Source organism: Dermacentor albipictus, chromosome 6 (genome assembly GCF_038994185.2).
Source record: "Dermacentor albipictus isolate Rhodes 1998 colony chromosome 6, USDA_Dalb.pri_finalv2, whole genome shotgun sequence".
In the NCBI taxonomy this organism is placed as follows: domain Eukaryota; kingdom Metazoa; phylum Arthropoda; class Arachnida; order Ixodida; family Ixodidae; genus Dermacentor; species Dermacentor albipictus.
In genome coordinates this window covers 107,601,521-107,627,140 of record NC_091826.1, presented here as the reverse complement: position 1 = coordinate 107,627,140, position 25,620 = coordinate 107,601,521, and the positions used below count along the sequence as shown (strand labels likewise).

Genomic DNA, 25,620 nt, shown 5'->3' with positions numbered 1-25,620 from the left:
GCATAAAATGCGTGTACTGAAACAATCCCACTCAAAGTCCTGAAGAGGTATCAACGCAGAATGCATGACTGTTCCATTAGATGGTTCAAGGCGGAAAATGCGGATGTTGAGAGTGTTTGCCCGAAGCAGCTACAAGAAGCAGCTCGAAATAACATGACATGACAAGAAAGATCTAACCAGTACATACAAATAGTTTAGGCGGGAAATAAGACAAGGAATAAGAATATACATTCTTAGTCTGTGTCTTAGTTTGTGCCTAAAACCATTTCTAGTCATGTACCAACTAGCCCGACTGCAGACTTTACTAATCAAAGTAGTACTGTGATAAAAGACACTTAGCTGGGGAGAATCTCAATGTTCGCAATGTGGTAGGGGCGCGAAGGTTACCTCTGAATATAGGTGACCCAACAAAAACCAAAAGGAAGTTGAGGGGAATACTAAAAGTGCCTGAGGAGCTCCGATTGGACACTTACACTCACCGATATCAGTGGAATGAAAGGAGCTCATTCGAGCACAGCACATAGTAGCCATTTAAACCGATGGGATGGATACAGTTGTCAGTCTCACAACGCTTCCAACTGCGATGGAGAGTTCAACAACCATCACACCATTGCTCCGAGACCCAGCAAACGTACGACAAAAAGACCGACGCACCTTTACGACGGTGTTTCATGAACTGAGAACAGTCCAGTAACAGAATGGCGGAATGTTAATTCCGAAAAACTTGTCTGGCAACAGGCATACTGGCACCACAGGGAAGCAGATGGCGTTCTTTGCATATGTTGACGATTTAAGTTCTTTTTTGTGCATGTTTCAACAAATAAATAGGTTGTTTTTAATCAAACCTGGTTGTGAAAAGGGACAACCCACATCTCCTGTAGATTTTGTCTGTATTGTCTTCAAGGCGGTAGATAATACTTGTACGGGTCTTAGTCATTTGTCTCTATAAATGCTTGTAATTCATTGCACTTTGATGGCACTTGCTTTGGTACGTGGAATTTTATTAAGGATTTTTCACTTGCAGGAGAGCATGCGGACGAAACGCTTCTGTAAAGCTCATAAGATTTAGCTTTTGCCTCGCATTTTCTCTGCCCAGACTTTGTAACAAAATAAAATAAAGGGAAATAAAATAACTTGAAGACGTTTCCTTGGGGATCCCTGGAGCTCTTACCTTGAAGACCTTAACGGAAGTCAGCAGTCTGTCTTCAGTCATGCCCTTGTATGGAGTGATGTCGATCATGCCGTAGTGATAGATGCGGTCTTTCCAAAAATCATCAATGTACTTGGAGGCACCAGTATGGTGGCTAATCGAGTTTCTATATACAAGCCTTCCGATCAAACTGTAACTCCTGCAACGAACAAACACCGGTTTAACGCTTTGGATCGTTTTCTCCGCGATGAACCGGAGAGCGCCAAGAGTTCGTTCAAGCATTCTGAACAACGAACAAATGAAAACAACTACAGAAAACTACGGTGATTGGGATAAGGAACGCAAGAGTGAGCTGTGCCAACGATGACCGGCTCGAGTTGAGATATAATGACAAAAGAAAAATACATTATAGGGGTTTACGTGTCGAAACCACGATCTGATTATGAGGCAGCAGTAGTGGGAGACTTCGTAAACTTATACCACCTGGGCATCTTTAACGCCCACTCAAATCTAACTACACCAGTGTGTTCGCATTAAGCCTCCATAGGAATGCGGTCACCGTGGCAAGGATTCCATCCCTGTCACAGGCAGCAGCATCCCCACAGGATATCCACTAAGCAACCACGGCAGGTATTTAATTACAAAGCGGTTGATACACCAGTACAGATCTTTGAAGGCAAATTGCAACGACGTTTTCGACACCGTATAGTTTGAGACGCCGTACATAAAAAGTAGCATCCATACAAAATTATTACCTTTAGGTACATTCGGATGAACCAGAAAATCTGACATTTTAGATACCGAAACCGAAAAAAAATCGTGCCTATTTGGTAAATGCGAGCGAAATGCGTTAGTGTTGCATCGAAATTATCTAGTATTTAAACGTTCAAAACATTGCAAAGTGCTGTTCAGCTCGCTCGACCCCCACTGTGCCTCTTCGAGAGCAAAGTGCGACGGACGGTGGTGCGGAGTGGACCAGGGTCACAATTATTGTAGACTTTCAGCAAGAGAACAACCTTTCACAAGATCATTCTCAGTTTGGTCCCCGGCAGGAATGTCGGCAATAAAAAGTTTTTTTAGAAGAAGTGCATCAAGTTTTCAATTATGAATATATTGACACGTGTACTTGTTTGTCCTTTGCTCGGGTACTACATTTCACCCACTATCTTAAAAGTTATGGCTCAGTACAATACGCCCCCTCCATGATTGGAACTTACTGGAATGTTATCGAATGTTCTATGCGTTGTCTGTTGTCACCGAAGCTTGTGTAATCTGATTGTATGCGCCACGCGAATGGTGTAGAACTTTCTGGAGGACACACGGGCTCCAGCGATTACTTTGGAACCTTCGACGGCTTGTGTATAAAAGCCGACGCGCTCGACCGGCACATGAGATTTTCCACGATTGCCGACTGTGTTCGCTTCTATCGTTGTGCTTTGAGAGTAACTTGCTTTTGTGGGCCCAGGCTAACCCAACAAAAAGCAAATTACACTCAAAGCACAACGATAGCGGCGAACACAGTCGGCGGTCGTCGAAAATCTGATCTGCCGGTCAAGAGCGTCAGCTTTTATGCACGAGTCATCGAAGCTGCCAGAGTAATCGCTGGTGCGCACGTCGAACAAAAGACCTGGGACACCGTCCTGCCATACGTAACCTTCGCTTACAACACGGCGGTGCAAGAAACAACGCGGATCGCGCCATTGAAGCTAGTTTACAGCATGAACCCGACGACGACTCTCGACGCCATGCTGCCGCACGCCTGCGTCGAAGAGAATCTCGACGTCGTCACCTATCTCTAGCGCGCCGAAGAAGACCGAAAGCTCGCCCGCCTACGGATCAAGAACCAGCAGAGGACCGACAGCTGACACTACAATCTTAGACGACGCTACATCGAGTACCAGCCCATCACCTGTGTTTGGCTTTGGACCCCAATACGGCGACGAGGCTTTTGCGACGCCATTTCGGGCCCTACAAGATCATGCGGCGTATTGGCGCATTTGACTATGAGGTCGTGCCAGACGGCATTTCGCAATCGCAGCGGCGCCGCTCATGGCCTGAAATAGTCCATGTTGTGCGCCTTAAGCCTTTCTACCTAGGCTAACTCTGGGACTTTGTTTCTTTGTTTGTTTGTAATTTCTTTTCAATGCATGTGTTTAGTTTCTTTCGCTCGTGTTTTTAGCCTTGGGACGATGCTGCATAAGGGAGAGGCAGTGACACGAGTACTTGTTTATCCTTTTTTCGGGGCCTGTGATTTACCCACCAACAACTTAAAGTTATGGTTCAGCACAAGATACCGCCTTCATGAGTGGAACTGGAATGTTATCGATGGTTCTATGCGTTGTCTGTTGTTACCGAAGCTTGTGCAATCTGATTGGATGCGTGACGCGAATTGTGTAGTACTTTTTGGAACACACACGAGCAACAGTGATTACTCTGGGAACTTCGAGGACTCGTGTATAAAAGCCGACGCGCTTGACCGATAGATGAGGTTTTCGATGATCGCCGACTGTGCTCGCCGCTATCGTTGTGTTCTGTATAATTTGCTTTTGTGAGCACGGGTTCGTCCAATAAAAATTTATTTACGCTATTGACAGCTTTGCTGCTGCGTTTTTTTGCCGTTACTAATATTGACTGTACATAAGTGTGTGTGTGTGTGTGTGTGTGTGTGTGTGTGTGTGTGTGTGTGTGTGTGTGTGTGTGTGTGTGTGTGTTGCACGGAGGGGTTCGATGTTTATTAGGCATGTTGTAAGATATCGTAAGAAATAAAAAAAAATTCACAGTTCCGCCTGAAAGGCGAAGTGCCGATTGCGATAAAAGATTAGTAGATAGCTGTACGAAGTAAGAATAGTAGTTTTATCGTCCATATCAACTTGTAAATATTCGCTTACTAACTAAATTAACAATGATATAATGTGTAAGCGTGACTCAACGAGGACGTAAAAAGAAACACGCAGTGACAGCGCTGTCTTTGTGTGTCTGCTTCTTTCTACGTCCTTGTTCAGTCGCTCTTGTGTTAAGTAAGTTAACCAGCACGGTGTCACGCGCGCACAAGTAAAGATGAATACAATTCGTTCGATGAGCGCGGAAGCTCGCTGTGTAAAATCTGGAGAGAGGAATCGTGGCAGCGGCAAGCGAATTGAACATCATGCTCGTCTCGCTTCAGCGCGAATGAAACATCGAAATCACAGCGCATGCGAAGCTCCGGGCACTACGCGCACTCTGCCAACATCGCAGATCGCTTTGAAGATGAGGCCCACACCGGCGCACACTTGAGCCACGTCCCAGATCGCTTTCAAGACACACGAGCGCCGGCAATGCGTCGCTACGGCGTCCACGATTCGCGTGGTCAACGCCGTAGTAGACGCTTTGGCGGATGCCGTAGCGATCGCGCGGCCAACGCCGTAGTAGACGCCACTGTTGTCTCCGCTCTGCCAAAGCCACCTGGAAAATATACGTGGAAGTTCCCAGTACCCGCCGTGGAGCTTCAGAATGCTCAAAATGCCGACAATGCAACTTTTTCTGGACGTGTGTGGCTCTGCATGGAGTGGCGGGCGAGGAGAACAACGACGCACCGTAGCCGCCGCCGTAGACGAACGCCCCTCCTCCTTCGCCTCACTCCCCTGCCTCGCGCGCCGCAGCAGAGGGCACGCATCCGGGCCGCATTCCTCGCTCGCGCACGCGAGACCGAACCGCGTTCGCCAGCTCACCCTCACACGCTTTCACTCATACAAAACCTCACAGCGACGGCAACGGCAGAAATGCGAGTTTAGTGTGCATATAATTGCTATCGCCATAAAACTATTGGCCGCAGGGGGGATACGAACCCAACGGTGAGTTCGCGGTATATGTGCGATGCTCTTAGGAGCTGGGCTATGGAGGCACCGTTTTCCCATGAGCTTGCTGAAGTAATTAGAAATAATCCTAAGAGTGTTAGCCAGTGCCACCACTCAAGGGCTCGGCGGCCGATGTGGAACATCCTTTCTGCCGTAAGTGTCACGCCTACGTAAACTTTTTTGCGTGAAGGCAACTGCTCACTAAACCCACACATGCTACCTGATGCGGGATTCGAGACCTTCTCTATGCCATGAACGAGAGGAAATGAAACCGAGGGGCTCGATTTTTATTAGTCATATCGTAGGAAGCCATCAGACAATGACACTAAGGACAGAATAGACGAAATTACTTGTAGTTCTTAAATGAATTAAATACGTGATGAATAAATGGAAATGAAAGCGGAGGAAAGCGGAACTACCTCCTTGCATGTTTTGTGCTGCACGTCTACGTAGTATGTCAGTCATCGCTTTGTTCAGCCTTTCGGTCAGGTCGTTTGTCCGCGGGAGATAAGCGGTCGTCTTTCCATGCAACGTGAAACTGAATTGGAAAATGTCTTCAATGAGCCTTGGCTAGTTGTTAATCCATTACGATGTGCATAGCGTGGCCGACAGGAAAGACTAAAGGAGAAATGGCTAGGGCAAGCACTGTTTAATTTTCCAGACAGCTTCTCCGACAAGGCCCATAAAATCATGATGTGGGATAGAGTAGTATACGCCCTGTATACCGACAGATATGGCTTTGTACGGAACGATGTGTAAGCTGGGACATGTACTCGATAATCTGTGAATAATGGTTAATTTAGGAAAGGGTCGTCAACCTGTAACAATTTTACGTAAACTTGAAGCGAGAAAGGAAGCGAAATGTGCATTCCCTGTTTTGATATGATTATACGAAAGGGCATTTCACTCGTGTGTTTTCGCTGAGTCTTGCCGTAAATGCCGTTCCTCGGTCTGTAATGATGAACGATTGGGTACCATCACGCAGTACGTTTCGCCTAAAGACAAAGTGTGTCAAAAACTTCTATGAAGAATATGCAAATTCTTATTGGTATATGCATGCGTGTGGTCCGCACACGCTTTTGTTTCTGTTGCACTGGTGCATTTCTGACAGTCCGAGATAAATCAGGGTCCTCTCTTTCTAGCACTGCACTAAATGAAAGCTTGCCTCATAAACAAAGGTTTTTCCTGCTGGAATTGTAATAAGTAATGTCACTTAGCGGCGATTTACTATTGAATTTAAGCAAGTCCAGCTCATTGTAATGCTTTTTCGAGGTCTCAGACATAACACTTCGTGCTGAGAATTTCTTAAGTTCCGTTAGGTCCACAAAATCAACCATAGTTTCGTCTATAACACCATAGATGGCCCATAAGCGCAGGTGCGCAATTCCAGCAGTCACGCTACTGACAACCATATCAACAACCATATTTGCTGTCAATCGCTCTGAATGCGAGCAGTCACGCTACTGACAACCATATCAACAACCATATTTGCTGTCAATCGCTCTGAATGCGAGCATCAAGCACGCAGGATTGAAAATATCTCAAAGGGAGCGTCACGTGGTTATCTTGAAGCATAGTCATAAAAATATAAAGAAAAGGTTCATGGGAAATAGGTTCTTAGCACGTCATGAGGAAGCAATAATTTTTATGCACTGAGCGCGCGGAATGAAAGCACAGACATCTTATCTGGGTGCTCCACGGCCGCAGGGAACTCAAGGTTGGCGGATGCATTGCAATAATGAACAAGCCTGGACAGAAGAACGTACGCCTGCGCGCCCATCAAACGGCTGATGGCCGCACGCAGGACAAGTCAACGCACTCGAGATGTTCATTTGAGGGATGGCCAGCCGTTTGTGCTCAGGTGCGATAGGAGCGGATGCGAGAGAGAAAATCTGGGAGCTTTTGCTCCTTGCATATATGACTCTTCCTAGGCAAATCAAACTAGGCCAAACTGAAGTTCTTCCTAGGCACTACGGACGATGTTTCTTAGCGCGCGTTTTGTGCGTTTGTCGCTTAGACATGCTGGAATTTGCGGATAGCGGTCGAGTTTGTTTGCCCTCAGCCGTAGGCTGCCCGCGCGGTGAGGCAGTGGGCACGGATGTCCCATTTGATGATCGGTGTGTCTGCAGGAGCAAGGTTTTGGCTGGTGCTCTATTGTATAGGGTCGCTTTATCGGGTGCTGTAGTATCGGGTCGCTTTTTTTTTCGCGACAATAGATCGAATTTCTTTACAAGCAATGCTCCACGAGGGAACATGTAACCGGCCGACGGATGCCTCAGGAGAGCACCTGAGGTTACATTGAAACAGGCGGCGTAGGATCTCCGGGGCACCCAAGCGGTAGCGGGGGGGTCAAAGCTGGAAGCAGGGCGGCCCGTGGGTTGTGGCCGCGGAGGCCGAAGCATGCCAGGGGTGTTCGAATAAAAATTGGCTGTCCGCCGGACAGCCGATCTTATACACCCCTGGCACGTGTAGGCCTCGGCGAGTCCCAATACAATATGCCGTACCAACAAGCCCCTATTGCTATCCTCATTGCCAAGGCTATCTACTCGGCATCATGCTCCCTGCTATTTGCATTTTCCGTCCGTCAAAACAGCAACTGTGTGCGAGAAAGCTACATCGGCAACGTTTAACCAAACTACGATTCAGAATCACAATCAAAATTGGTGTTATTAGGATTATTAGAAAGATAACAGGACGTTAATACACAGAAGGAGGTCCCAAAGTCCTAGACTGCAATGGGTCCTCGCATCCAAAATAATATAATGATGGACACATTACAGCAGTTGCAACAAATCGTGAACAAGGAACAATTAATGTAGCCTACTTCAGCAATGCTGAAAGTGCGTGTCACGTCATTCTTCGCGAAGATTACTCTGGACACTGAGCACTTGGAATGATCGGTTGCTCCACAGAGGCAGCAGTCGTACCATTCAACACAGGCAATGCCACAAGCGTAGCTTCGCAGCACGACCACCGAATTAGCAGTGCCATGATGTCAAGTCACGCTGAACGGCAGCCACCAGTGCTTCCGCTAGGAGTCTCGAGCCCCCAAGCATAACAGGGGAGGGTTCGCAGGAACGCTGAACGGGAATGGTAACTGCGCTCTCGAAAACTGCTAAACTGGAAAACTTCTGACAGCGTCCAACCTGCTCTCTTCTCGCAACAACGCAGCCCACAGCGCGCCTTGCTTGACCTTGGCCGCAAGAGAGAAAAGGGATACTTACACGGCATGCACTATACTCGCAAGTGCCCGGATGCTTCGCGCTTCGCAGCGATCCTTCCCCACTCCCCTTCCAAGCCAGCTTAATGTCAAGCTTAGGGAATGCATGGAGTGGGGCAGTAGAAGAAAGGCGCCGGTAGTCGGAAAGGTCGGAACGCCACGGGGCGGCCGACATTCTCTACCAGTGCTCAGCGAAAGACGTGGGTAAAAGTGGAGGCGCGCGTGTCCGCGAAATGGACGGGTAAATCACAATTGCGGCGCAGAGCCGCGTATTCCCTTGCTTCGTCATTTTTATTGCGGTAGATAGAGATGAAGGGTGATATGGACACTCCAGACGCATTTATGCCGTCGCCGTCCGATTCTGTACATAGTCTGAGTACCAAAGAGTCGTAGCTGCGCGGCGCATCCTGCATACGCGAGTGAAAGCGACGTAACGCAAGGGAGGAAAGCGTGGAGGAAGGGCGCCATCTTCCGCTCCGAGTGGTGGGTAGGGAGAAGGGGCGCATTCTACTCCGGGCGGCCCCGGCGGCCGCACCTGCCCGCCCGGGCCACTGTATCTTGAAAGTCATCTGCGACGGGTACAGAGTCCGCCGTGCGCTGTGTTTTTGCGGCTTGGTTCGCGTTGGTGCAAGTGGCACTGCCAAGGGCAATTCTCACGCTGCTGCGGCCGCGCTTCCTCCCTCCAGCGTTTCGAGAGCATGTTCTCCCGGTCATCGAGTGAGATGTGTTCATGTGCGCTTGTGCGTACGTTAGAACATGCTTGTTAATTTAGTTAGTATGTCTATGTCTACAAGTTCATAGGGCCAACAAACCTTCTATCTTTGCTTCGTATAGCTGTCCATGCACTAATTTGCTATGGCAGTCCATGCTTCGCCATTCGGGCGAACCTGCACTCGTGTGACGTATCCATATATATCACAATGCCTCTCAGCCGCGAATTCAGCTGTATTTTTCTTATACGTGTTTCCGCCGGCAAAGTAAACAGAGCTCACTCGGACTCAGAAAATATATTTCTACTCAGGGCCCACTCGGATTCAGAATCACCAAAATTTTACACTGCCGAGTTCACTCGGACACAGAATTATGAGTCTCGGTCTTAGTGAGAATCAGGGTGCCGCCCATGCGTATAGCTAAACCTAAATGTTAAGCTGTGCGCAAATACTGCGGAGCTAGTACAGCTTTTATTTTTAACTAGCATAAAGCCAGTTTTTTAACAGGGAAGTCAAACGGCGAAGTAAGGCAGTTTAATATTTAAGCAATTTTTCTTCAGTTTCATGTTTACTTTAGTTCATACGTCAGCAAACGCTATCAGTGCCCGAAAATCTTCAAACTAAATTTTTGCCGATTAGAGCAAGAAAAGGTAAATTCCAGGGTGTTTACTTCGGATAAATGGGTGCGCTGAGCAGTGATGCTCAGTGAAAAAAAGAAATCTCGGAACGATGACAGAAAGTCGCCGTCGCTCCTATATCGTGACAGCTTTCAGTGGCTACACCTTTCAATCAGATTAGCGTCAGCTAACATGAACAGCCATTTATGACTTTGGTGAGGTAAATGTGCGCTTCAACGGACATCTGCGCTAAACCTCCTGCCAGCGCACTTCAAAACTTCAGGCTTTAAACCCTCCACGCACACGATCTGAATCAGCTTTTGGTAATTCAACAATACAAATTGCCTTTTCCTTGTTTAACCTGACATCATCTGCGCACGCTCCCTCACCTCACAACGTTCGCCCTATCGCACCGCACCCTCATCTCACAACGGGGGAGGGGTGGAGGGCAGATGAGAGTTAGGAAGGTCCTGGTGAGGGCGCCTATGTCTGCTCACGAAAGGCTTGGACATACCGTTCAACCCCAGTGGCGAGTTTCAGCTTATAGTACGATTTTCGCACTCTAGCCACGGTTCCGGTGTAGCCTCGATGGCCAGAGAGATGGTCGTCGTGGCAGGCGAACAGAATTTCGTTGACGAAGCTCTGCTGGCGTGAACAAAGGTTAGCTTTTGTTGCTGGCAGCAGATTCCTTTTTAGAAAACGCCCTGTCGTAAACAAAGGGACGACAGTCTGCGAGCTATATGCCGTGGCAGAGATGCGTTGCGGCTTTCTAGATGTTCGATCATGGTTCGTAATCCGTCTGTGCGCTGTTGTATGAACAAAGCTATCATGCTCACTGCCCCATGAAGCGCTGTCGTCCTCAATGTCACGGTCGGCAGGTTCGACGGGCGCGCGCGACGTGTCGGTGCCTGCGTGTGTGCTCCAGGAATCGTACACGAAGTTCAAGTCGTATTCTGGGCTCCACTGTACCAGCCAAGGAGACAAATCCCTTAACTTTCCCAGCCAGTCACGACCTTGAATGGGCGGCCGTAAAGGTAAAGTCAAAACTTCGTCAGGGCCCATACGACGCGAGGCACGCGAGGCACGCGTCGGGCCATGAACTCTGCTGCCTAAATGATGGCAGTCGCACCTTTGCTGCGGGGATTGACATAGAGCAGCAGCCTGGACTTAACTTTTGTTTCAAGATGCCTCAGTGGCAATATGAAATGGTTTCCGGACAACGAAAAACATGGTAGTGACCACGTTCCAACATATGTTAAAATCGACGGCATACGCAAGTCACACTCTACCACAGTTCTTCAACGCATCGACTGGCCAAAATACACGTTGCTCATGGAGAAGAATTGCCAAAAGATCCAGCATTGTCCGCCTGGCAACATCGAGGAGTTCATTATTGACGCTGCTCGAGAAGCCACACGATTTTTTAGGACTCTTCCTAAATTTTCTCACTTCGAAGCAAAATTGGAGCGGCTTCGAGAAATTCGCCGTCCCGCGGCACGAAGGTACAGCCGCACCAAGTTCATCTGCAACCTAAGGGAGGCGAGACGAATACAGAAGAAGATCCAGCGTTGGATGAACTTCATGCACTAGATGGAAGGCTTTTTGTGATTCCCTTGATCCACATAAACCCCTATCACGTATATGGAGAACGGTACAGGGTATTCGAACATCACCACAACAACGCCACCCCTTCATATGCCTCGCTCTGTGTCAAGGTCGCCGAGAGATGGACGTAGCGAAGGATTCCTGTTTGAAGGTAGCTGGTCTACCATCCTCGTTCCACGTATGTACATGAGCCTCTTGACGTTCCAATCTCGCGGGATTCTCTTATGGAAAATATGTTTTCCATCGACGAGTTGCAAGTGGCGTTGGCAGTGTGCAGACGTTCCTCATCGCCTGGGCTGGACGGGGTGACATACGCAGCTCTTGGCAACCACAGCGAAACAGCCCGGCATGCTCTTCTAGAGGTGTACAAAAATTCATGGCGTGAAGGAGTGATTCCTGCTGCATGGAAATCTAGCCGCTTTGTGCCTATGCTCAAACCAGGTAAATAACCCCTGGACGTGGCGTCTTATCGCCCCATTGCTCTGGACAGTTGTCTAGGAAACGTGATGGAGTGGATGGTGCTGACGTGTCTTGAGTGGTATAGAGAACACTACAAGATATACCATGACGCTATTGCAGGCTTCTGACGCAGACGCTCTTCTCTTGACAACGTCATATATCTTGTCTCGCCAATTCAGCACGAAAAAAGCCTACGGATGCGATCAGCGTCGACGTTCCTGGACGGTAAAGGCGCTTATGACAGCGTAACCCATCGCGCTACCCTGGACACCTTAGGCGATGTCGGCCTCGGTGGCCTTGTCTTTCGATGGATATTCAACTACTTGAAGGACAGGTCATTCTTTGTGCAAACAGAGGATGGTGCGACATCACAACACAACACCTACCATGGAGTACCACAAGGCGGACTCTTGAGCCCCACTCTATTTAACCTCGTGCTCATCGACCTGGTTCATACCCTTCCACAATCCGTCCATGTGTCGATATATGCAGACGATATATGCATTTGGTCATCAGGAGCGACGCGTCCACAGGTGCACGCCAGACTCCAAGAAGCGGCAACATTAGGATCAAGTTATCTTCGAGCACGAGGTCTGGAGGTGTCCTCCAAGAAGTGCTCTATGGTCGTTGTCACTCACAAAGCAATGAGACGGTACGTTGTTAGAATGAATGGACAGCCTAATGCCTGGGAGAAGACCTACTGCTTTCTCGGAGTGATAATAGATCGAGACCTCTCTTGGAGTCCTCATGTCTCCTACCTAAAAGGGAAACTAGTCATGATAACGCACGTGCTCAGATTTTTCTTACGGGAAAGTCATGGGGTGTGTCTGAGTGCGATGCTCCAACTCTATAACGCACGTTTCCTGGGTTTACTACGCTACAGCTTATCTGTACTGGATGGGACCGGTAAGAGCAACCTCCGAGCACTCCAGTCTGTGCAAGCTCAAGCTCTGTGAATTTGTCTTGGCCTTCCCAGATGTGCATCCACGGCAGCAACAATAGTCATCGCGCAAGACCACCCCATCAATACGTATATTCGAGTCGACTCTTTAAGACTGCACATCAGGCAGTTCGCCCGACTTCCATCGCATCATCTCGCCTCATTTCCTGCACCTCGACCTCCTTCAGCATTTAGCAGAATTAGTGCCGCCAACCATGGAACTTCACCGTCAAACTTCACACCTGCAGCACGACCATCTCTACCACTGTGGTACGTGCTTCCACTCCAGGCCCTTGTCATTCCCGGCATCAAAAAGAAAACGGAGATGTCATCTTTCGCTCTCAAACAAACAGTACTTTCATTATTACATGACAAGCACATAGAACGCACCCACACACATTTACCCGGATGGTTCTGTCTTCTCTAAAAGCTGGAGCAGTGGTTATTCCCGCTCAATCTGTCACCATCAAATTCAAGACGTCTCACGTTACATCATCGACCGTTGCAGAACTCGCAGCTATCTGTGCTGCTCTGGAGTTTATTGGTCCCAAATCACCACATTCTAGGTCTGTCTTACGTGATTCAAAGGCAGCTCTGCAATGTCTGCTGTCAGTCTTCAACCACGGAACTAATGTGCAATTAATCGCAGACATCCGACTACTCCACCATCACGCAATCGACAAGGGGCACATCACCTACCAGTGGATATCGGGTCACTGCGGAATTCCTGGAAATCACAGAGCGGATGACGCTGCCTTACACTGGCTAATCTCCCATTTACACTGGCTAACCTCCCAGTCTTTCCTTCCCTTTCTGTCTCTCTCTTGCACCTTAGTGGTGTTGTTGCACTCTGGGCGCGATAGAGTCCGACTTGACGAAAGTGATCACTCTTTAAACGCCATCCTGCCATTGCGCGCGTACCGCGCCCCCGACCAATGTTATCAGTGTCTGTATTAATTTCAGTCTCGGCCTCTTCATCAAAGTATCCAAGAACGGGCAGTGACGCCCGGTGGCGTCGCAGCTTGGTGAAACCTTCTTCTTCAGAGTTCCAAATGTGCGGCATATCGTTTCTTGCCGTGTGAGTAAGTGGTTCGGCAATCTTTCAAAAATTACTGATGAAGTGCCGGTAGTACGCGCACAGGCCCAGCACTTGTCTCACCGGTAGGAGTTGGAAAAGCGGCCACAGTGGCAGTTTTCTAGGGATTGTAACGGATGCCTTTTGCGCTCATGACACGAACGAGGAGCTTCAGCTCTTGGTAGCCGAACTGGCACTTTTGTAGCTTCAGTCTAAGGTTAACCGATCGTATTGCCTCGAGTACTTGCCGTAGTCGGATAAGATGCTTGGAAAAGCTGGATGAAAAATCTACTACGTCATCTAGGTAGAAGAGGCAACTTTGCCACTTCAAGTTGTCCACTACAGTGTCCAAAAATCTGTTAGAAAGTTCCTGGAGCATTGCACAGAATGAAAGGATGCACCCGAAACTCGTAAAGACCGTCCGGTGCGATAAAGGAAGTTTTTGCATGGTCCCACGAATCCACCGCATTCTGCCAACAGCCACGTTTTATTCACGAAATGAAAAATATCTTGCTCGTCGTAGCTGGTTGAAGAGAGCCATCAATGCGCGGCAGCGGATAAACGTCTCTTTTTTCCTGTTGTACAGCTTTCTGTAATTTCTGAAGCGAAGAGTGCCATACTTCTTGACGAGTAAGGCCGTTAATGTCCATGGACTGCTTGAAGGCTGTTTGACGCCATCGTCAAGCACCTCCTTTGCTTGTGCTTTAATTGCCTCGCATTCTTTCTGCGAGACGCCGTACCATTGCTGATGCATATGACGCGCGTCATCGTTAGTGATAATTTTATGTTGCGCAATTGGCGCTTGACTAGCTTTAGCCGAACAAGCAAAGCATGCCTTAATTCAAATAATAGTAGCCGCAGTGCCTCCTTTTCCTTCTCAAGCCACTCGTTATTTATGTCAATGTCTTCGAGTGAGGCTTCATCAATGCCGGGTTCTTCATATGCAAAACACTCAACGACGTCTGCCAAGGCTTCAGCGTAGGCGATGGCAGTGCCTCGAAATAAGTGTCGATGCTCACTGGTAAAATTTGTAAGCAATACCTCAGCTCCGCCCATCCCGAAGGTGACCGATGCCTCGTGCCTTACAATGACTGGGCTCAGCAAAAGGGAAATGTTACTATCTGCGAGGACGTCACCGTGGCGCGTCCCTTTCAGATACCATCTCAGGTGTAACACTGGAACGAGGTGGGGTCGTGGTGCTGTCGTTGGGAACGCGAAGACCGGCTCTACGGCGGCAGGCGTCATCTTGTGTCACAGCTTTCCTCGGCGAGAAAGTGATGGAACGCTTCTTGAGGTCGATGATGACACCATAATCCCGGAGCAAATACGTTCCAAATGTTCAATCACGGGAACATTCCCGCAGAACAATGCAGCTAGCGAGAAACGTAAACTTCGAATTCGAATTCTAACAGTGATCTCTCCAAGTGGTGCGACAACGCTTCCGCCAGCTGTGTCGACTTGCGTTCCAGTCCAATGCAAATTAAGGTTCTTGAGAAGGCTCGCCATTTTTCCCATAATAATTGAGCAATCAGCACCAGTGTCTGCTCGTGCACTGACATTTCGACCATCGATGAGCAAATGATGAGCAAAAGAAACAAAAGAATCAAATTGCACTCAAAAATTACCTGCTCCAGTAAAACAGCTAAACTTAAATACTCGTACACGCTTCTTGTTCTAGATTACTTTTCATTTCATATATTGAAATATTTTTCTCCACTGTGTCACTTGTATGCATAACTTATTTTTATTATCATGTATTGTCATACTATTATGTTGGAGTTGCAGTGTATCTAGGACTATGCTGTAGATTATGTTAATTGTATTATGCAGTCTTTCTTGTTATGTATTACCCTATACTGATTCACAGTTCATGTGCTGTTCCTTTTTTCTCAGTAGAAATAGATTTATCAGTTATTCTTTGCTTTGCAAAATTTATTACTTGTACTTAAACATCTTAGTTTAGACCCACTACTATCCTTTCGCTTAGGGTTTACCCAGTTTTGCCTATTTTTATATATTGTAATGAAGAAAGGCAAAAAGAAGAAAAAAGTAGAAGATAGGTTCGGCCAAAACTTGTCTCCAGGCTGAGGTAAAGACGCTGTCAAATCTATGGTTTTCTTACTTTATGATAAACAAATGTTGCTCATAATAGCTGGAATGTTCGTTCATTCGTTTCTAACGACAATTTATTACTATACTCAAACGCTTCTAGCACGAGCAAGTGTTGTGTGCCTGTTTACAATGTGATCTGCCTGTTTACAACGTGAGCCGGCACCAAGCACGTATCGACCCAGTCAGCTGACTCCGCTGCACGAATCAGCCAGCTGCGTTCAGAGCTCTTCTGCGGCTAATTATTAACATTGTTGCCTGTGCTGTATCTTATGTGTTGCTGTTCTACCCCAACATAGTCGGCATCAAGCATATCTTGGTCCCACGAGATGGCGCCACAGTAGCGCGCGTCGTCTGGGAGGTCTGTCTGCAGATGCTGCTGTGAACCGCACTCATGCGCCACCCACGCGCTGCAGCTCGCAGTCTTCATATCGCTACGTTTGCAACGTTCCGCACGATACAGGCGGTCCGCACCAGCCAATATATCACGAGATGAAAACTCATGTAACGCTCCGCTCAAATTTCTCATTGAAAATTACGGTCATCGTCGGTGGATTTTTCTTTTTTCTATATGCAGTATACTGCATCATTTTTGTGGTAGGGTTCGATGGCTGGTGCAAGTGCACAAAGCTTGCCTTATCGTCGACCGCTTGAAAAAGCGCTCCTTCGCCTGATCCGTTGCTGAGGCAGTGGTTAAAAAGAAAAGAGGCAGCTTCGCCCGAAAGGCGAAGCATCGGTTGTGATAACAAATTAGTGGACAGCTATACGAATCAAAGGCAGTAGCTTTATAAAGTTATAAACATAGGAGTGCTAACTACATTAACAAGCATAACAAACATGGTGTCACGCGCGCAAAAGTACACATGAACACCTCTCACTCGATGACCGTGCAAGCTTGCTGTCAAAACGCTGGAGTGAGGGAGCGCCGCAGCAGCAGCGAGCGAATCGATCTTCGTGCTGGCTCCAGCATCAATGCGAACTGCGAAAACACAGCGCAGGGCGGACTCTGCAGCCCTAACAGATGTCTTTCAAGACACAGCAGCCTGGGCAGGCGCGTGCGGCCACCCGGGCCGCCCCGAGTAGCACGCCCCACTCCCTCCCCTGCCCCCGACGCCTTGCACGCGTCGGAAGACAGCGCGCTTGCTTCGCGCTTTCCGCCGTTGCGTGCGTTAGAGAGTTTTAGCCCAGCGGGTTTACGGCCAGCGGAGCGGAGCGGTCTCCACCGTTGCGCCAGCGGAGCGGCGCGCGAAAAAAGAGTTTTAGCCCAGCGGATCACCCGCTCGAGCGGGGTAAAGAGCGGGGAGCTCTGCTGCCCCACCTAGTGGTTCGAATAGGAATTACTGAGAAATGAAATTGAATTACGCTTGCTTTTATTATGCAAGAAATGTTGAATAAAGATATATTACATGTTCTCAGTGCATTATTTGTCAATAATGTACTGAGTATTAATGTACGGGTCAGCGCGGCACTCGCCGTCTTCGATGCAGAACTGCCGGCGTTCATGTTCGCGGCGGCCGTCTTGCATTTCCCATACACGCCCGCGCGCCCTTACGCACGCTCGCGCGCTGCGTATACGCTCCGCTGGGGAGTGCTTTCCAGCGGGCGTAAACGCTGCTCCGTAAAACCGCTGGCCGCCTCAGCGTGGTGCGCATGCGCAGTCGTGTCTCCGCTCGCCCGCTCCGCTCCGCTGGCCGTAAACCCGCTGGGCTAAAACTCTCTAATAATAGAGAGTTTTAGCCCAGCGGGTTTACGGCCAGCGGAGCGGAGCGGGCGAGCGGAGACGCGACTGCGCATGCGCACCACGCTGAGGCGGCCAGCGGTTTTACGGAGCAGCGTTTACGCCCGCTGGAAAGCACTCCCCAGCGGAGGGTATTGGCGGCGAGGAGTTACGGAGTCGCCATCTATCGGAAGCGCCTCGCTGGCGTAGTATGAGGGATCACGTGGCGCGCTCCTCATAGGTTTTGCTGTCAGCGCTTACTGAAAACACCACGCGCGAGCTCTCCCGGACATTTCTGTAAGTACTTTCGAAACGAGAGAAGTTTCTTAGTGTCTAAATAATAATCTTGGGCAAACTGAAAGCACACAATCGTTTACAGACGCTATATCTTTACCGAAAACGTACAGTGAACGCCACTGTGCGCGGTCGCCGTGATGGAGTCTCCCGAACCGGCTTCTTGCGTGAAAGGTAGGTAAACGCTGAGAGCAAACTATGTGAAATATGTTCTTATAGTGTTTGTATAACTAAATGGAGTGTACTAGAACGAAGCCTCAATGCAGCGATCGCGCAGATTCGCAGCGACCGACTGCGCGTCTGCATGCTTGTCCGCGCACTGTTTCGCTTTCTCCGCGCGCGCGTTTTCGCACCGTGCCATGAGCTTCAGGCCGCAGAATATGAGCATTTAACAGTATACAAGCAACCATTGTTGCGTGGGCGCTATCAGCGCTGTTCAAAAATAATGTCTTGTAGGGACTTCGATGCCTACGGGGACTCTGATGTGCCATCGCGACGATTCAAACTTTTTTTTTCTTCTAAATTCTTTGACCTTTCAATATTATTTCTCGAGTTGCGTCGCACTGTATGTTTATCGGTGTTCTCAGCGTGCAATTTCCCGCTGCTCCTCTTTGTAATCCAGTGCATTAATTCATAACACAAACATGACCATATGCCATGCTTCTTTAAAATGTGCTTCTTACCGCTCCCTTTCCATTCCACTGAACTTGCCAGTATCTATAGCATCGACAAGTTCATAGACCAAACCGTCATGACATTAGTCGGGCAGCTGACTCGGGCGAGCGTCTCAGTGCGCGTTTTCAGAACATCGCAGACCGGGCGCCGTAGCAGAAATCTTCCTCGCGTCTGTGCTTGCTGCATACCCGAGTTGTAGCCGATGACTGTTTGCCGGTTTTATGTTTCGCGAGCCAAGGTTCACGCAGCTTCTTGTCCTGCGGCTACGTGTGAATAAGGCTGACACCGGCCTCCGTTACGAGCGTCCGGCCCTGCGGCACCGAGTAGTAGCCTGCCATGTTGCGCGCCTTCAAGGGCAGCCACTACCTATTGTAGTGCTTTCAAGCGTTGTAAAGGAGACACTCGAAGCGGGAAAATTTCGCCACTAAATGAGGACCGCAGTGTACGAGGGAATTTATACTCGTTTTCAGCTCGCTTCGGCGCGCCCGAAGCAGCCGACGCGGCCGCTATGTCCACGTGATCCCTCCTAGCACGTCACGCCGACGGTGGCGCCAGCTTTTCCAGTGGTGGAGCTCGAGGCCAATACGCAGCGCGCGAGCGTGCGTAAGGGCGCGCGGGCGTGTATGGGAAATGCAAGACGGCAGCCGCGAACATGAACGCCGGCAGTTCTGCATCGAAGACGGCGACTGCCGCGCTTACCCGTACATTAGTACTCAGTACATTATTAACAAATAATGCACTGAGAACATGTAATATATCTTTATTCAACATTTCTTGCATAATAAAAGCAAGCGTAATTCAATTTCATTTCTCAGTAACTCCTATTCGAACCAAGGTGGGGCAGCAGAGCGCCCCGCTCTTTACCCCACTCGAGCGGGTGATCCGCTGGGCTAAAATTCTTTTTTCGCGACCCGCTCCGCTGGCGCAACGCTGGAGACCGCTCCGCTCCGCTGGCCGTAAACCCGCTTGGCTAAAACTCTCTATTGAGCCGCTATCGTCGGCTCACCCTTCCACGTTTTCACTCGCACATGTTGTCGCCTTAACGGTACCTTACGACGATGGCAGAAATGCTCCTCGAGTGTCCATATGATTGCTGTCGCATTATTAAAAGGATATCACACGGTGACCGGAGATTTCCTTTGCGCATGCATGGCCCCCGATATCGGACGGAGCGCGCTGCACCAAATCTCAGAGGCACCGGCGCCTGGGACTGTCACGTTGTTGTTTGTTGTGACAGTCATGAACACAGTAGAAAAACTGCGAATGGCGAAACTAACTTTTATTGGGCGAACTTGTGTCCACAAAAGCAAGTGACAATGAAATCACAACGAAAGCGACGAACACAGTCGGCGGTCGTCGGAAACCTGATCGGCAGGTCAAGCGCGTCGGCTATTATATACATGAGCCATCGAAGGTTCCAGAGTAATCGCTGGGGCCCGCGTGTCTTCGAAACAGTACTTACTATCCACGTGACGCATACATGCAGTCAAATTAGACGAGGTTAGGTGACAAAAGACAGCGGATAGAGCTATCGATAAAATTCGAGAAGCTTCGGATACATGCAGGCGCGTCCTGCGCTGAGTGACAACATTTGTTAGCCGGTGAAACGCGGTCACCCGATGAACAAGTACACGTGTCTCTACGTAATTCGCGCTGATGCCTATGGGGCACAGAAAGTGGGTAGTTCGGCTAGTGTAGCCTTTATATATTTTTTTTGTGTGTGTGCAAGCCGCTATAGGGAGTAGCATCTATGGTATGAGTAGACAGTGGTGCAACCTATAGACTGTCAGCATGCTGACTTGGGCGCCTGCTCCTTGTAGTGTGCCAAGCATACGCTCGGCGGAAGTCTCTGTTGGTTGTTTTTACGTCAGTACGGTCTATTTAGTATGCCGTGGCAGATACAGATACAAAAGTAAATATTTAGTACAGAAAAAGGTCCCATAGTGTAAAAGGGGGACCTTTCATAAAGTTAAAGAAACACTTATACTACTTGACAGCAAAAAGCCAGCGAATTATAAGATACAGAAATGCAAATACAGATGCAAATACATAATGAGGGAAAAGAATAATACCATAGAAAATATAAAACGATAGGGGTAAGGCTTAAGCTGAAGTAAGAAACGAAGCAAACCGTATTAAAAAGGACAGGATTGAAGTTGTGTTTTAAAAGACATATTCAATAGACGGAGCTTTAGGTTAAATATGAAATTGCGAAGCTGATGTTTGAATGACGATATAGAAAAGGCACATTTAATGTTAAAAGGCAATAAATTCCAAAGTTTCATTAAAACAAATGCCACTTTTTATGAACCATAATTTGTTCGTACCTTAGGGAGTATAAAATTGTTATGGAGGAAAAGCGTGTAATATTTGAGTTAGTAAGGTGTCGGATAAGAACAAACTTGAGAAGGTTATGGTCTTGAACTGCTTAATAACCAAATGTGCAGACATTAAATTTGATAAGATTATCAATATTGAGTATGTACAGTTACCGGTACAGATCAGTAACATGTGAACGTCGGTTGCTCCAGGTCAGAATGCGAATGGCTTGATTCTGTACATGTTGGAGGGATGAAAGGTGGCAGTGGTATGTTTGACCCCAGGAAGCAATACAATAATTTAGATGACTGTGAATGAATGGATAATATAAGGTGACCAAAGTAGTCAAGTCAAAGCAACATCTAGCTTTTAATAATACTCTAATACCATAGGAAGTTTTCCGCTGTAGCTCATTAATATGAAAATTAAATTTCAAGCGGGAATCTAGTTTCATACCATGAAATGAACAGTGATCTGATAGATGAATAGGATGTGTGTTTGTAAAGAGGGGCATAACATGCGCGTTATTGACCTGGAACAGAAAATTAAGAGCTTACTTTTCTGGGAATTTATCTAAAGCTTATTTTTAGCACACCATGCACTAACGTTAACAAGTTCAGCATTGCGCGTTCTTGTAATGTTGCTTAGAGAATTACTCGAACATAAGACAGGCGTGTCGTCAGCATATAAGATGCATTCTGATAATGTGTTTAGACACTGTGGAAGGTCATTATTGTATAGTAGAAATAAAAGCAGGCCCAGCATTGAGCCTTGCGGAGCGCCGATGTGAATTATTCTAAATAGGTAACCGTTTTGTGAGGTATACTGAAGTGATTCAAGTCGGCACGGCTGGAATTTGCGCTGGCGTTGAGATGGACGGAGGACTGAGCGCGATGTCTTCACGTGTGTTTGAACCTACAATCATTATTATGTGTGATTATGTGCATGGAGTGAATAAATCGAAGACGAAAACCACGACATGAGATTAAGAATGGCGAAAACGCATCGGCGCCAGACGGACGTGCCCAAGTGAGTGAGAAGAAAAAAAATATGACGATCCCACCCATTGTGGGAATCAATGCCAGCGAAACTTTGTGTGTTGTTTGCTTGACTGACGATGATTAGCGGTGATGTTGGCAGTGAATTTGCCATTTATTCAGCGCTTAGTCATATATACGAGAGTGGTGAGTTGATGTTAAACGTTACTTTACGTGCACCACTGCTGCTTGTCTACGTAGCCCACAGAACACACATGAAGATGTGCTTGCTTGAGGTGTTGTTGCGCGTCATTGTTCATAATCTATGAGAAGGCTGAGCCTTATCCTTGCCTCATGGCACATCGCATTGTGGCAGAGCTGTTGTACTTTAATTGTATTATCGGCTGTACGCATAATTGTATGTTTACGTTGTTCGCGGTCTGCACCACGTTTCGCTGCGTAGCGAAGACGCTCCTGTTCCGCGCGACGCATTTTTCGGGGCCCGGGTGCCCTCGAAGCTGAGTGCACGCTTTCGAGCCATCTTGTTGTGACTTGTTTACGTGATCGTTCTGCATACGTGGCCAGCACGCTCTTGAGATGCCAGCTCAAAGCGCTCTCTTCAGGCTACGGAAGATATAGCGTTTACGCAATCGCAACCCAGCCTGCGATCTCCACAGCCGAGCACCTGCGTTTTTGTTGCGTAGGAAAGGAAACACAGTAGGTGCCATACGCCAAAGCTGTGACGCGGATCGACGGATGGGATGCATGGAGGCGAGCACCATCTGGTAGTGTTGCAAGGAACCCAGCGGTGCGCACCAAGAGGACCACAGCAGTGCCCGGGAAGAGGGCAGAAGAGGCAAACAAAGCTTTGCTTTAAAACAAGCAGGCGGAAGGGCGTCTGAGAGACTTCGGAGGGAGACGACAAATGTGGCAGATGTGGCGAGACCGAGAAAATGGTATCCAGGGCGGGGAAATAGCGGCCTGCCGAGTTCCTGGCCAAAGGTCACCGTAGGCTCCCAGGTGGGCACACGGGCATCATTAAGCTCGTTCTCTTAGCCCGCGGTTGTCAAACGTCGCAAGGACGTAAAATGCGGGCGAAACCAGCGTCTCCTTCACCGTGCCCAAGCTTTAGCTTGTGAACGTGGAAAGCACGTCCGCCCGCTTTTTTTTTTCCAGCTAGTCCGATGCACTGCACCACCGTCGACTGTCGTTGCTTTGTCAGGGTTGCGCCAGCATCAAAGCTCGCTACCAGCATCTCCGCAAATCCCACAATGTGTCCAGAATATCTACCGCGACTCGGTGATATTTTTTTCTTTACCCGTTGTAGTGCTCGTTGAAATTTGTCATTAACGTTTATTTACTTGTGCCATGAATTTTCTGTCTCGTGAACATAGGTTGTTTTGTTTGTTGTGTATTTCCACAAACGGCCTCGTCATTATTATTTGTTTGCAATTGCTTTTTATCTAGAAGCAAACTAAACACGAAGCCAGATTAGCGCTTGACACTAGGAGAAAAGTAGTGTATTTCTGATAACTTGTTTCACGAATGTGACCTTACTACAGCATTCTCACTGTAATTCTAAGCTGTGGTTTAGCAGCTATGAAGGTTTACGAAACATGAGATGATCCTAACAGTTTGTGATCCGCCGCGGTGGATTAGTGGCTGCGACGTCACGCTACTTAGCACTAGGTCGCGAGATCGAATCCCGGCTGCGGCGGGGGCACTTGGATGGGGGCGAAAAGCAAGAGCGCCCATGTCCCTTGACTTGGTAGTACGTTAAAGCTTCCTGGGTGGCCAAAATTAAAACGGAGTCCGCCTCTACGCGCACCTCATAATCAAATAGTGGTTTTGGTGGGTAAAACCTCAAAATTCAATTCAACAGCGTGGCCAGCGTTCTGCTGCGGGGTAACTTGTGCTATTTACTTTTGGCAATAGTTCGAATTGTTTTCTGCAGATGCACTGCTCGAGTACCTCATTCGTTGGACGAGGTTTCCACCCACAAATATAATAGTTTCGGTTACTAACAGCAGCATACTGTACAGTGTGAATCACGCTTGTCGAGTAGCCGAGCGACCAGCTGCGCACGGCGCGAGCGTCCGAAGCCATGGTAGACGCTGGGTTATAGATCTCTTTGGGCTTTATAGCGCATATTCGAAGTATGCGGCATGAATATGTGAGGTCTTACTGTGGCGTTATCTAGGTTTTTTTTTCGATAAAAGAGGATGAAAAGCGATTTTTCTTTTCCTGGGTCTTATCGGTCCCGTCGTCTACGGCGCACTTAGCCGTTTTAAGAAACTTGTGTCCTCGGAAATAACCGCCGGATTGCTTTTTTTTTATGCGGTCCCTTTAGATATTATTACTGCTTTACATGGCAAAAACGCAGCGTCGAAGCGCAAGACTTATAGGTGTCATGCTGGTTTACCAATCGCAGATGTCGCTTATGTTTTGCAACGCCATCGGCCTTATACAAGAGGCCAACGTGGACATAGCATAATAATTTCAAGTCTACTAGACTCGAAATGCGTGAAAACAATGTCAGTGGCTGACGCAAATATTTTATAACGACTGGCGCTTAGACGTTCCGGTGTTGCATTGTGTTGGTGGTACACGTGCACTCTTATGTTTTTGTTCTTTTGTCAAGCGATCAGATAGTGGAACTATCTTTCCAATTCGCGCTGGCAATTCAGACACGCCGCTGCTCTTCGTGGAACAAAAACCGATACAACCAAAATAGTTTAAAACACGCACATACACCGCGGCTGATGATGTGCTTCGCATGTTTGTGCAGCCAAGGAAAAAAAAATGTCCTCATTCCGTAGTTAACGGTGCAGCAATAAGTTGCACAGCGGTTACCCGACGACCTCGCGTTAACTGACATCACGTAACTTTCACGGAGAGCGAGCTAAAACATCTCCAAATCTTTACGCGACGGCAACGCATTCAAGCAGGGCCACGCCTGTTCCCACAAGCCAGCGAGGAGGAAAGGCTCACCTCGCGCTCCTTCCTCCTCGCCCGACGAAAAAACGTTCGACCGCCACTCGCGAGCTCCGAGTGGAACCCCTGTACAGGCGCTCCCAGAATAATTCGGAACGCCACACACGCGGCCGCTCGCCGGCGGAGCGCACCCGTGGAAGAAGTAGTCCCATGGTCTGCGCGTGCGCGGTCTCCCTAGCGAGCAAGGTTGGCTCCCTAGCGCATCTAGTTTGTGTTGCGCTGCTCCAAAACGGTAGCCCTAGGTGCCGCTTGACGTTTTGTCAAGGGGGGCTGTGCCGATGGTGCCTGGGACAGGCTGTGTCTGCGCATGCATTCGCGTTGGAGCGTAAGCGCTCGTGTCTGCATGTTCGCGTCCTTGGGCCTTTTTTTTTCATTTTTCGTGTGGGCCCTATTTATCACTTGCTAAAGATATTTATGGTAGGTGACCGTGACTAGCGCTGGCAAAGGGCGGCGTCTTCGTCTGATGCAACCGTGATGATATCGGCGGCTCGATTGATGAAGGGAAACGAACACATTTAAACCGCGACAATTACGCGAATTTCGCCCTATTCCAATCGAGGCAACATGCCGAAAAGAGTGCCGATGAATGGGCGTAGAAATATAGTTAAGCTCAGTTCACAAGGTATACCTCAACGTAAGGAAGTATAAGGAAGTATAAGGAAGGTCATAAGGAAGTATAATATGGATAGAATTGAACATGCTCTCAGGAACGGAGAAAGCCTAAAAACGGTGAAGACGAAACTAGAAATTGGCAAGAATCAGATGTATGCGTTAAGAGACAAAGCCGGCAATATCATTACTAATATGGATGAGATAGTACAAGTGGCTGAGGAGTTCTATAGAGATTTATACAGTACCAGTGCCACCCAAGACAATAATGAAAGAGAAAGTAGTCTAGAGGAATTCGAAATCCCACAGGTAACGCC

The 25,620-nt window shown here is 48.2% G+C and overlaps 1 protein-coding gene across 1 annotated transcript in view; it reads right to left on the bottom strand.

Annotated features, from left to right (window-relative positions):
- Positions 1-25,620, bottom strand: part of LOC135905035 (uncharacterized) — a 161,479-nt gene that overhangs the window by 60,143 nt on the left and 75,716 nt on the right. Inside the window, exon 11 of the mRNA XM_065436038.1 lies at positions 1,172-1,349. Coding sequence (XP_065292110.1) covers positions 1,172-1,349 — 178 coding nt within the window. The remainder of the gene's footprint in view (positions 1-1,171; positions 1,350-25,620) is intronic.